This window comes from Saccostrea echinata, unplaced genomic scaffold, assembly GCF_033153115.1.
Source record: "Saccostrea echinata isolate AGI-Se365-2 ecotype Australia unplaced genomic scaffold, CSIRO_AGI_Sech_v1 ptg000009l, whole genome shotgun sequence".
Classification (NCBI taxonomy): domain Eukaryota; kingdom Metazoa; phylum Mollusca; class Bivalvia; order Ostreida; family Ostreidae; genus Saccostrea; species Saccostrea echinata.
Genome location: NW_026889758.1, coordinates 22462777 through 22476177, shown reverse-complemented (window position 1 = coordinate 22476177; position 13401 = coordinate 22462777). Strand labels below are relative to the sequence as shown.

At 32.2% G+C, this 13401-nt stretch overlaps 1 protein-coding gene across 1 annotated transcript in view; it reads right to left on the bottom strand.

The window, feature by feature from the left end:
• Positions 1–1544: 1544 nt before the first annotated feature.
• LOC133182043 (TATA-box-binding protein-like) overlaps positions 1545–13401 on the bottom strand; it is a 48396-nt gene continuing 36539 nt past the window's right edge. Inside the window, exons 8-15 of the mRNA XM_061316750.1 lie at positions 10267–10353; positions 8243–8340; positions 7633–7693; positions 6490–6566; positions 3896–3946; positions 2167–2239; positions 1993–2056; positions 1545–1900 (exon numbers count right to left, since the gene is read on the bottom strand). Of these exons, the coding sequence (XP_061172734.1) occupies positions 1830–1900; positions 1993–2056; positions 2167–2239; positions 3896–3946; positions 6490–6566; positions 7633–7693; positions 8243–8340; positions 10267–10353 (582 nt within the window). The 3' untranslated portion in view covers positions 1545–1829. The remainder of the gene's footprint in view (positions 1901–1992; positions 2057–2166; positions 2240–3895; positions 3947–6489; positions 6567–7632; positions 7694–8242; positions 8341–10266; positions 10354–13401) is intronic.

Here is a 13401-nt window from a genome sequence, read left to right as displayed (position 1 = left end):
TTCTTGTTTGTTCATTTGAACAACTTTTTAAACTGTACAAACTTTGATTAGCTGAATCCTTTTACAACAGATAATTCCAAATACAGTTGAACTTCAGTATCTCGAACACTGACATCTTGAATACCATGGATATGTCGAAGTGATTTAGAAGTCCCAATCCCTTATTCTTCAAGTATTTTCTCCCCCATATCTCGGATCCTCAGATATCTCAAAGTTTTTTCTTGGTCCCATTGAGTTTGAGATAATAAGGTTTAACTGTATATTGTGTCTCGAGAAAGTTTTGGAACTGAAAGAATAACAAGAGGCCTATGGGCCACATCGCTCAGATTTTAGCTAGGAAATGCAGAAATCAGTTTAGTATTGAAAAGTTTAAATATATGTGGTCCTAACCTATTAAGAAGGGGGGTGGGGGTGGCATGACTTGAACAAACTTAAATTTACCCTAAACTGGGGATGCTTCAATATTTCTTTGACTATTAATGGTTTTAGAAGATATTTAAAGATTATATTCTTAATGTTCCTATAAGTTTTATCTTGTAGTGCCCCCCCCCCCCCCCCCCCCCCCCCCCCCCGGTTATTGATTGATTTGAACAACCTTGAATCTACACTATTTTAGAATGCTTCTGTATTAATATGACTAATCATGGAGAAAAGGATTTTTAAAGATTTTTCCTATGTATTCCTATTTAAAACTTTGATCGTCCATTGTGGCCCCACCCTGCCCCTGGGCCGGGTCATGATTTTAACAAATTTAAATCTATACTATCTGAAAATGCTTCCCTACAAATATGACCAATTATAGCTTTGCTGTTCTTGAGAAGATTTTTAAAGATTTTTCTTATTTATTCCTATATGAAACTTATCATCCATTGTGGTTCCATCCTACCCCCTGGGGTCATGTTTTTAACAAACTTGAATCGACACTACCTGAGGATGCTTCCATATAAATATGACCAATCATGGCTTTACTGCTCTTGAGAAGATTTTTAAAGATTTTCCTATATATTCCTTTGTAAAACTTTGATTGCCCATTGCAAGCCCCGCCCTAACCCCGGGGGTCATGATTTGGACAAATCTGAATCGACACTACCTGAGGATGCTTCCATATAAATATTAACAATCATGGCTTTGCTGTTCTTGAGAAGATTTTTAAAGATTTTTCCTAATTATTCCTTTGTAAAACTTTGATCACCCATTGCAGCCCCTCCCTACCCCTAGGGGTCATGATTTGAACAACCTTGAATCTACACTACCTGAGGATGCTTCCACATAAGTTTAATATTTTCTGGCCCACTAGTTTTTAAGATTTTTAAATGATGCCATTAAATTTTCACTAATTATCTCCCCTTGGAAGAAGGCATTGCCCTTTATTTGAATAAACTTGAATCCCCTTCAGCCAAGGATACTTTGTGGCAAGTTTGGTTGAAATTGGCCCAGTGGTTCTGGAGAAGAAGCTGAAATTGTAAAAGTTAATGATGACAACGACAACAACAACAACTTTAGCCTTCGGCTCAGGTGAGCTAAAAAGTAAGTAAATCATAGTGTTAAATTTTAAATATACATATATTTAACATGGTAAAAGATTTGATAACAATATGCTGCAGTAATTATAATGTAGTAAGGAGTACATGCAAAAGTAAGCCATCATGAAAACAATGTACACATGTACATGTATTACAATGTTTCAAATGCCTGAGAAAGGTAAAAATCATGCATTCACTCTGTAGATCTGTCTGACTGGTTACTGAGAGTCCACAAGGAAAATCTATTCTTCTTGTCCATTTATGGGGAAATACTGACAATAACTTCAGAATACAGTCTGACAATGGTCAAGTAGGTAGTATCATCATGCTGTCTTGTGGAGACTCATTATCCTCCGAGTATTTTCTCTTTAACATTCCTATAAATGCAAATAAACACTGCAAAACTCTTTGTATGCATACTCCAATGTGTGAAACTTAATCCCTAGAAAAGTATGAAAGATCAACATACCACTTTCTAGAGGGGTATAATTGTGTTCAAAACTGAGTCTTGCTCTGTACATTGGCTCATATTCCTAGTGAAAGAAGAAAAGTCAGTATAAACTCTATATAAATTGTACTCATTGAAGTGCTTTAATACATGCAGAATTCAGAGGGTACCAGTATTTGAAATGCTTTGACTTACATTTAATTGTTGTACAAATCCCTCATTTGGGTTAATACAGAACCTCTTCTGCTGGACATGGACAAATGCATCCCTGTGGATTGATTTTTTTTTTTTAAATATTCTTTGTAACATTTTAAAGTAACAGCCTCATGAGCCTTGAGGGTCACTTGAGCAGATATAGAGCACCTCAATAAATAATAAGTAATCCTCAACCTCAGATCTTAGCTCTGAACACGGGACATGAATTTCACAATTTAGGTAGAGTGTTCATTATAGTCATCTATACTTATAAATTAACAAATTTTGGAAATAAACTCCGAAACGGGTGCACCAGAGTTCTTAATTACTCCTCTAACAATGCACTATATACAAGATGATGTCCGTAAACTATATTTAGATTTCACTCGCATAGTAAGTATCGTACATTAAATTAAAAGTATACTTTCATTTTCTATAAACAGCCATGAAATAGCAAAAACGTGAGTACGGTGACGTTTCCGGTTGGCGGATCTAAGTTACTGGCAATTTTTAATGAAACTGACAACAAGCAATCGTTTATTTATTTCATAAAACGTCATCACTGAATTATTCAATCAAAACTTTATTTAAATGATATAAAAGAAAATAAGTTATGATAACCGATTAAAAAGGGAAATGTGCAAACTATTTTCGTCATTCACCGATCTTAATATTGACGGAAGCTTCTAGAACATCATAAAGCATCAAGCCCGATGTTAAAAAGAAAAAAACGAGGCGATTATAGCTGCATGAACATAAAAAAAGCTTTTGTGTGAATGGTCATTGAAATAATGGTAAATCATTGATAACACTATAAGTTCTGAATATATTTAAATATCGAAAAACTATAATTACATATATGTTGTAAGTTTTCTTAATAAATTTATCGGTAAAATTTGTATATATATTCCTTACTGAGAGGATCGTAACGAACGATTTGTATTTCGTAATAAACTTGCTTACATAAAAAAAGAAAATTAATAAATAAGGTAATGTTTAAATACAATTAAAGGTATAAAATTTCGTGCTTTAATCAACACATTTCAGTTTTTTTCTCTGTGCTATTTCATTGGGCGTTAAAAGCTAATTTTACATAGGTACTTGGTTCTTGGTTTATAAATATGTTTGTACCGTAATACTGATATGTAAAAAAAAGGTAAAGTACATATTTTACATATCAATAAGGTACATACATATTTATAAATCAAGACCCAAGTACCTGTGAATTTTTACTCCCCCCCCCCCCCCCAATCAATTTATCAGTAAAATGTGCATATTCGCTACTTTTATCCTTGACGGAAATGAAATAAGAGCATCTGAAGTAAAATATCCATAACATAGTATAACAGGTTCCACAATAAACGTCAATTAATGAAATTATTTTTTCAAGCTTTTACAAAAAGGGGAAGGGGGGGGGGGAGGGTGGAGACGTACATCTACTTCTTGCTTCATTTGAACAAAGTATTTCTTCCTGCTATACGCCTGTAGGCTGTCAGTAGAAACTACAATATATTTTCTGACGGTAGTGGTTTAAATTCAATTCCCCGCGCTTGCGCGGGATTTCATCTAGTTATCTTCTAAATTTACAAATGATGCTCACAGCATACCTGCACAGCAATGGACTAACCAGAGCAATCAGTGATTCAGGTGATGTTAAAAGACAGGGAAATGTGAAAATTATCAATCTTTTATTCTTAATAATTCTAGTTTGCTTACATTTAAAACATACCTATAAGATAGGCCATATTTCTCCATGATGTAGGCAATCACTAGTGATGCACTGAAATTATTTTATAGAAACATTACTTTGTACATGTACACAGAAAAGTTTTAAAATACAAGAGGTCCAAGGGCCTTAATAGTTACCTGAGTGTAATACAACCCTGTAAAGGATCCATGAAAAAATAAATAATTAAATAATTACACAAGATAAACTGAAACTCAAAAATGAGATAAAGGATGTTCAGGACTTCAGGGATTTACAAAATAGTTAGATATCAGCAACAACTCAGAAACTTGCTTGTATAGGCCAGTGCTATTTACCCTCTAGTATCAGCTAACATAACAAAACTATAGTGCATATTATTACACATGTATACTCTATTTATACTCCCTATGTAACCTATATGAACACAAACAGTTCGTAACACTATATATTCACCAGATTTGAGGCCGCATTCACCGAAGGGTCAGTGATTGTGCAGCGGCGATTGTAACATCACAAACAACACTTCAATTAACATTGTAAACAATGGTTGCAAGTGCAGGAGCCAGCTGTGTATCTGAGCAGGAAAAATGTTAGGCAAGCCTATTGCTGGATTTTTTTTCCAAACATTCTAACATTTTATAACTGATGAAAAAGAACACACTTAAGTTAAAACTTTTAATTGGGATTTTTAAAAAATCTTTTTATGACAGTTCATTAATGAAAATTGTGTCATCATGCAGCCTTCAATGTCTTATTTATTCAATTAAAACAATCTTTTCATTTTCTCCTTAGAAAGCCCCCAAATTTCATAAAAATTAATTTAAACTAATATCGATCTTTCAATACTTAAGCCATATTTGAGAGGAGATGTCTTAAAGATCGGTTAAATAAAATTTCCGTGAACATGTAAGTAGCATTCTTTCCTAAACAGGAAAAATCTATCGATCATATGTCATTTTAAATAAATTTTGCTTTAGATACTTTTGAATTAATTTAGTTTTAATCATCATTTCAAAGCATTAATTTTAAATATTATAACAATAAATAATTTCAAAATCTTTGTAAGTTTGTATCATAAAGCTCAATCACAATATACATGTAATTTATTTTGGCAAAAAATCTATCAAGAAGAGTAAGATACGATTATATCTGAAAAAAAAATCATTTTGAATTTTACCCCCCCCCCCCCCCCCAACTTTAGATATTGCTTCCAAACAATGGTTTAAACAGTGGGAGAAGGGGCAACCCCCCAGAGAAATCTAACAAGTAAAATTTAAATAATTAAAAAAAAACCTTGAAAATCCTATTTTGTGTGTTCGTGTGTGGGGAGGGGTGGACTTTCTCTGTTTGTAGATTTTTTTTTCAAGTGCTGGAATATTCGCCAGCGCTCGACCTTACAGCAACAGAGTGTAAGAGGGGGCAACATCTAAATGAAAATTTACATATTAGATCTAGAGGAACAGACTATACTACAGGAAAAGTCTTTGCTCAGAAAAATGCCCCCTCCCCCCTTTTCGTTCTATGGACCTGTAAATGCGATGTGAAAAAAGTTCTCCTTGTTTAATATAGATTAAACAAAGCTTAAAATGTGGTGTAAGTGATGCTTCAATTAAGTGCCAAGTGTTAGGTTAAAAAAAGTTATGCTTAATTGAAAATAATTTATAATAAATTATTTATTACTTGTACGCGAAAAAATATTTAATTGTTTAGTGCCTTCAATTATAGCAAGTATTTAATCAATAAATTTAATCAATAAATCTATGCTTTAGTACACAGTTTTATCAGTAAATATTAAATTATTTGATTTTGACTAGTTTGTTCAATCAAGGCAACACAGGTAAACTCTACCTGGACTCCTTAGAGGGCCTCTTAATTGAGTGTGATAATTAAATAGTTGTTTTAGCCAGTAGACGTTCGGGGAATAAACCATTCAAATCAGCACTATATAATAAAACAATTATGGACTCTTCTGGTGGTGAATATGGTTTGAATATGGTTTGTTATTCACCAGAAAAATATCAATATTGACCTCAGCTTTGCCTCAGTCAATATTGATATTTTTCTGGTGAATAAAAAACCATATTCACCAACGAGAGAGTCCCTAATTGTACAATATTCACTGAGTACACCCAGTGCAATAGCCTCTCATTGTCTTTGAATTATATCTTATGTACATATATATGTTATTTTAAACTGAGTTTTATTCAATCATCTGTTATTTACAAGTCTACCTGACTGTTTAAGACTGAAAATACTAATAAATCCGAAGATTTAAAATACTGAGGGTAAAAAATATTTAAAGAATAAGTGCTTGGGATTTCCAAATCACTTCCACATATCCATGGCATTTAAGATATCGGTGTTTGAGATACCGAAGTTCAACTGTAACCTACTTTTAATTTTATTTTGCTGAAATATATGTAAAAACTGAAGATCAACAGTGTAATCACGAATTCCAGTTCTTGCAATGTGATGTCTAGGAGTCATTGGATACAACCATAGAAACTGTCAAACACTGTCCTGCAAAGGCCTTTAAGCTTCACAGATCATATCCAACACCACTGAACATAATTTTACTCAAAGCATTAATAACTCTTCAAGAGTACCAATCATACCTTCTAGACATCCCAGCATTTCCATGGACAAGAACTTTACCATTTCTTGCAAAACTCTCATTTATAAATGCCTTCACCTTTAAAAGGAAATTAGGAAATCAGTCATTCTGATACAAGTGAATCACACGGTCACATCCATAAAAGAAAATCAAACAATATTGTACATGCATTTTAGCATCTTAATCCATGGGAATATAATTTGTTTTAATATTTTTCCTTTGGCATAAAATTAATCACAAGTATACTTTCAATGTCTTCAGTTTGAATGTACATGTATTGACCTTTCAAAATTACATGTAATTACATTTTTTGAAACTGTTACATTATTTAGAACACAAATAAGGTAGTGAATGTATTACTATAGTGAATATAATGGGTATCTAATACTTTTGCAGGCTTTGTCTATTACTGTGAAATACCTTGCATCAAATATTTTTATGAATAGGAAATCAGTATTCAAATTAGGGCTGGGACGATATATCGAGATATTGATAATATCGATTCAATGTTAGGATGATACGCATATCGATACGTATGAAGAAATATCGACATATCGTCCAAAAAATTCTGAATTATGTTTTTCTTTGTTTACTTAACATTTTGGGTTTAATATATAAAATTAATATGCTTAATATAAATATGAATATGAAATACATAATAATTAAGACCACTTGTGCAAAATAATTAAGTTTTACAACAGATATGCAACTTCTTTGGATAAATTATTCTTATTTGTGAAGAAATGTTTTGTTCATTTCAATATAAAAAAAGAATTTACAACAAAATAAACATATCGTGATACATATCGTATCGTGGCTCAAATATCGGGATACGTATCGATATAGAAAAAGTTGTATCGTCCCAGCCCTAATTCAAATGTCATTTATTTTGGCATTCATTGCATTGTTTCACAGATTTTGTTCACATGAATAGCTTGCTTGTTTACTAAAAAAAATCCAATTACTGTATCTATCTTCATTAAGCTATGAAATACCTTACATCAAATATTTCTCAGAAATGGATATATGAAAAGATAATTGCCAAAATTACCATATTAAAGTGAATGAAATCCCTGAAACCAAGTGAAAACTGTTTAAAACACTTTATTCAGCTTATATAAATAAAAGAGATAATCACACTAACCTTTTGAAAATACTGAATAATATTTTCTGTATAAACATCTGCAACATTTAGGACCAAGTATCTGTAATTGATATTTAATTGCACAAAAATTACCAGTACTGAAATTCAAATTCTAATATTACAACCAAAACAAATATCCCTAAAGTTAACAGAATTCTGTTATAATATACACAAAAGAAACTGAGATAAAACATATGAATTTTTTGCCCTGTTAAATGTTAAAGTCATATGTGGCGTATTTTTGATAAGTTCAGACTAACTAAAATTAAGAAGATCTTTCTATTTGTTTTATTACTTTTTTTAAAGATATGACTTTCCTGTAAATTACACAATTTAAATCAATCGCATTTAATAGATATTAGAAATTTAAAACAATAACCGATTTATTTACCGACTCTGTATTTAAATATCAGACACTGTTTAAAGTCAATTTAACTATAGAAATGTGGGGTTATTCAAGTTCAAAATCTGTGAAAATTTTAATATGAACGTAAATAAGAAATATCATGTTCATCTACACTCAATCTTGTATTTTTATTTTTTAGCTCAAATATGCCATATATAGCTTTAAGCACAATGCCAAAGGCTTTGATCTTCTACTTATATATACCTCATCTTGTCTGGAAAGTTTGGTTTGATGAAATTAGCCTCAGCAGCATGTCTTACACATACAATATCAGTTATTCCCATGGATTCTAGATAGCGTAACTGCAGAGAAAATCATATATCTATATAAAATACTTTGTAGCTTTTAAGCTTGAATAAGAAATACTTTATACACAAGACCTACTATGTATACAATGTATACTACGATATTAATATCATCACATATAATTAGGAAAGAAATAAAAGCAACCAATGAATGGGGGAAATTGTATGATTCAACCTTTTTTTCTGTTAAATATTGCATCCTTTGAGCACATATGTGTGTACCATGTGAGATTGAAGTATCCCAATGTTTAATCCAAATATTATAATTATACTTTATGATTTTTTAATTGAAACTGCATAACTTTTGAATTACACTGTACTTGATTACTTAAAAAGTGTCATAAATGTATAATTTCATTGCAAAAATGACTATATAATATCAGTTTTGTGAATAGCCATATCAAAACCCTTAATGAGAATGTGTTAATATTCAGTAAATTTGTGACATTTCCAATCTAATTAAAATTAGATGTTAGATCCGCTCGCATACTCGCTACACTAGTTAGTGTAGCGAGTATGCGAGCGGATCTAACATCTAATTTTAATTAGATTGTGACATTTCTAGCCTGTTGAAAATGGGAAAGGGGGTCAATTTCCGTAATTTTAATTCCATTTTCCTTTCATTTTATATTTAATAATGATCCAGGTTGGATATCTCACGAAAGAGTTCTACTCAAAATCAGAGAATTATTGGCAAAAAATCCCACATAGATAAAAAGTCATGAATCACATCCACCCACCTCTGACATAGAAAATTAGTCAATACCTAATCCTCTCTTCTTGATACGTCAATGGAAATTGAATTCATATGTTTGGGTTTAAGGAATTTTACCATATTTTGAACATGTATCAGTTTCATAGCTTGACATGCACAATGATGTACATTGAAGTGGTAAAATTTTTCATTTGAATGGAACTTTCGGGTCCTTCTTATCGAATGTCACTTGCTACATAATGCCACGCCCATTTCTTTAGAAATGAGAAAGCAATATTTGTCGCTGTGTTTTAAGACACTACACTCTCTGAGACTAGCGACACAAGTTTTGCTGAAATGGGGATTTTATGAAGTTAGGAGAGAGTAAGAGACTCCCTGATTCTGTAAAACTCACATATTTCAATAAATCTGCTCATAATTATGACTTTATCATTCTTGTTCGTGTTAACACAACACTTGTATCCATCAACAAATGTGTTTACTCAGTGTTTATGTAAACTGTCAATCTGATTGGCTATTGTATTTATCAAATACCTGTTCCATCGGTATTCAAATGAAATATGTGACAATTTTTTCCTTTCTGAAGAAATTGGTGAGTCATTATATAAACTCAAAAGGTTCCATTCAAACAGAAAATTTTACCTCTTCAATGCAATATATCATTGTAGTATATGTCCCTAAATGAATCATCTATGCATTTTTGTTTCAGATAATACCTACAGTTTCTAGGCAGGAAACCTACTCCAAAAACTTAGTACATGTATTATCTCAGCTAAATCCTGTCAGATTCAGCATCTTAAGGATGCATCTTTAGATAAATTATATATGATCATTTGCTACAGGTAGGAGCATAGAGACCAACTCCAAAAACCTTTATCTGATCTCTTAACCAAAAAGAAAAATAAAGAAAAAAGAAAAGAAAAAAGATTATAAAAAAAGGAAAGGAAGAAAAATTATGAAGTCAGAGGCAAATATCAAAGCATGACTGTTAAATGCATCATCCATACAAGTTTGGTTCTGATTTGGCTTGTAGATACTTAAGAAATGGACCTGCATTAAAAACTTTTAATGTGGGACTAAGGTGCAGAGCCAGAAAAAGATTATCTTCTTTTAGATGAGTTAATTTAAAATAACATGACTGTAAAATTAATCTAAATATGATACTTTCTTTAGTGATCATTCTTGGCTGCAAAGTAAGGAAAAATTACCTTGTTCTTGTTTGCTGCAGCATATGGACCTAAGTAGAGATTAGGTATAATTTCCTGCATTTCTCTCCTCATGGTATACTCCCAGTCCTTTCAATTAAATTAGACACATAAAATCATTTTTAATTCAACAGGAATGTCATTGGGATACTACTTATTAGAGATGAACAAATTTAATTCAGATTTTCACTGTTTTAATTACATTAACATCATGTATTATTTACCTCTTCTGATATTTATATATTTCACTATTAAGTGTAATTTGATATATTTTGCAGATTTTCTGAAAATCACAGTAAAAAAATTGATTATCTGCAAAATATTTAATATAAATTTTTAATTCTAATACTTTGTATCAGTTTAATGAATTACCGGTAATATGCATCAGAACACCTATAAATTTCTATAAATCTTGATAAAAAGTTTCAATGTGTTCCAAATAAAATCAAAAATTTCATTACGCAGCCTGTTAAAGTTACAAATAAGGAGGCAAGGCCTTATTTATATAAGAAATGAGTCAATTGTCATAGTGACATTATCATGGTAAAAATTGACACATTTAGTGTGCAGTGAAGGGCAGAGTATGTTACTTTTTCACAGTAAAATTTTGTTTATAATTAAAATGAATATTTCTTGCAATATTACTTTATCCAATATTAGTAAAGTACTATAAAAAGAAATTCAGCCCATCCTTTAAAGAATGTAATTTTATCACAAAAAGTACCAATATTTCCATTGTACGCCATATAATCTTACACTGCTCATAAAATGTATTGCAGTTAAAAGTAAACTGGTCTAATTTTTATATCGGTATATTAAAACAGTTAAAGCATATTTTTGAAGGAATCAGCAAGATTCCAGTTCCCCTCAATGAAGCTTCGGGAAATAGACTTGCTCTTGGGGAACTGGAATCCTGCTGATTCCCTCAAATATACGTGTAATGATAGTGCAGAAGCAACTTTCACAAGTATTCATAGTTCTCTTGTACCATCAAGGAGTGGAACAACTTACCTCTAGGAATTGTAAAAGGTAGAAACTTTTGTAGAATAAAACGTGTGTTCACCTTCTATAGGTTGGGACCAATCGCCCAAATGGGATATAATAGCCCGTTTGTGATATAGATATAATATCCCAAATGGGATATAAATTCAAAACAAGATGTGTTTGAGTAACACTGATGCCCCCGTATGGCAGCTTATGGCGAAGGTTAAAGTTTCTCAAATGCAAGTCAAAATCCAGGCCAAAAGATAAAAAATGTTGGTACTCAAAGAAAGGTCTTGTCTCAAGGAATATACCTGTAAAATTTGAAAGACCTAGCTGCAACTGTTCAAAAGTTATGGCAAAGGTTTAAGTTTTTTAAAAGTAAGTAAAATGTTAAGGTCAAGGTCAAAGTTGTTGGTATCCAAAGGAAGGTCTTGTCACAAGGATTACATATGTGAAGTCAGGGCTCGACATTAATTTTTTTTCCTACTCGTCCATTCGGACAAGTGACCAAGACATTTACTTGTCCGAACTTCAACTTCACTTGTCCGATTTTTTTTCAATAAAGATCTAAAACTGTCAATTGGAAAACTAAATAAAGTCCATTACATGTGGGTGATATTATTCATAAATACAACAAACACATAAAACAAAATTTTATCTAGACTTTCTGTCCTGACAACAACATCAATGTTCACAAGTGAAACTGTCAACATAAATTCGCAAGTTTCATGCCTTTGAGTATGCAATAAGTGAACTTTGATCCCGATCGAATGTGAACTCAATTACATGGCGAACCATATCGGGATCGAAGTTCGGTTTTTATGTACTGTTTCCGTATCTAAAGTACCGGTAAACTTTCAAGTCATTTTTAAATTATTTGGAGACTTCTTTACATTAAAATACACTTGTCCAATCGGACAAGTGCCCAGCAATATCCACTTGTCCGTAATTTTTTTCCATTGGTACCGGACAAGCGGACAAGCGTTAATGTCGAGCCCTGGAAGTATGAAAGCCCTAGCACCAACCATTCAAAAGTTATGGCCAAGGTTAAAGTTTTTTGAAAGTAGGTCAAACTCCTATGTCAATGTCAAAGGGTCAAAGTGGCTGGTATCCAAAGGAAGGTCTTGTCACAAGGATTACATATGTGAAGTATGAAAGCCTTAGCTCTAACCGTTCAAAAGTTATGGCCAAGGTTAAAGTTTTTCAAAAGTAGGTTAAACTCCTAGGTCAAGGTCAAAGGTTCAAAGAGGTTGATATCCAGAGGAAGGTCTTGTCATGAGGAATACACAAGTGAAGTTTGAAACCCCAAGCACCAACTGTTCAAAAGTTATGGCCAAGGTTAAAGTTTTTCAAAAGGAGGTCAAACTCCAAGGTCAAGGTCAAAAGGTCAAAGTTGTTGGTATCCAAAGGAAGGCCTTGTCACAAAGAACACACATGTGAAGTTTGAAACCCCAAGCGCCAACTGTTCAGAAGTTATGGCCAAGGTTAAAGTCTCATAAAATTTTGCAAAAGTGGGTCAAACTCCAAGGTCAAGGTCAAAAGGTCAAATATGATGGTACCCAATGAAAGGTCTTGTCACAAGGAATACACATGTGAAATATGAAAGTCATAGCTCCAACCAATCAAATGTTATGGGCAAGGTTAAAGTTGACAACAGACAAACAGGACAAAAACAATATAATCTGGGGATCTTTCGATTCGGGGGCATAAAAATGAATATTTTTATTTTTGCTATAAATATCACAAATCCGCATTAAGATACTTATAAAGAAATAACTTTTTGTTGACTAATTTTTCTGCATGCCCACTGTTTAGGAGATTGATCCCTCGGAAGTTCCTAAACTTCTTTAATATGGGATCAATCTAACAAACTGTAGGGTTGCAGAAAAAATTGCTTGCTTAAAGTTACTCCTTTTTAAGTATTTTGATGCGAATTTAGGATATTAGTAGCCAAAATAAAAATGTTCATTTTTTGCACTGTAAATTTATATCCCATTTGGGATATTATTATAGTTATCCCACACCGATTATTAATATTATATCCCATTTGGGCGATTGGTCCCGACCTGTTCTACAGTATTCTACTTACAACAATCTCCTGTGTTGGCACTGTGGGAAATTCTACCTCCATTTTGATGTCATGATTATTCTATC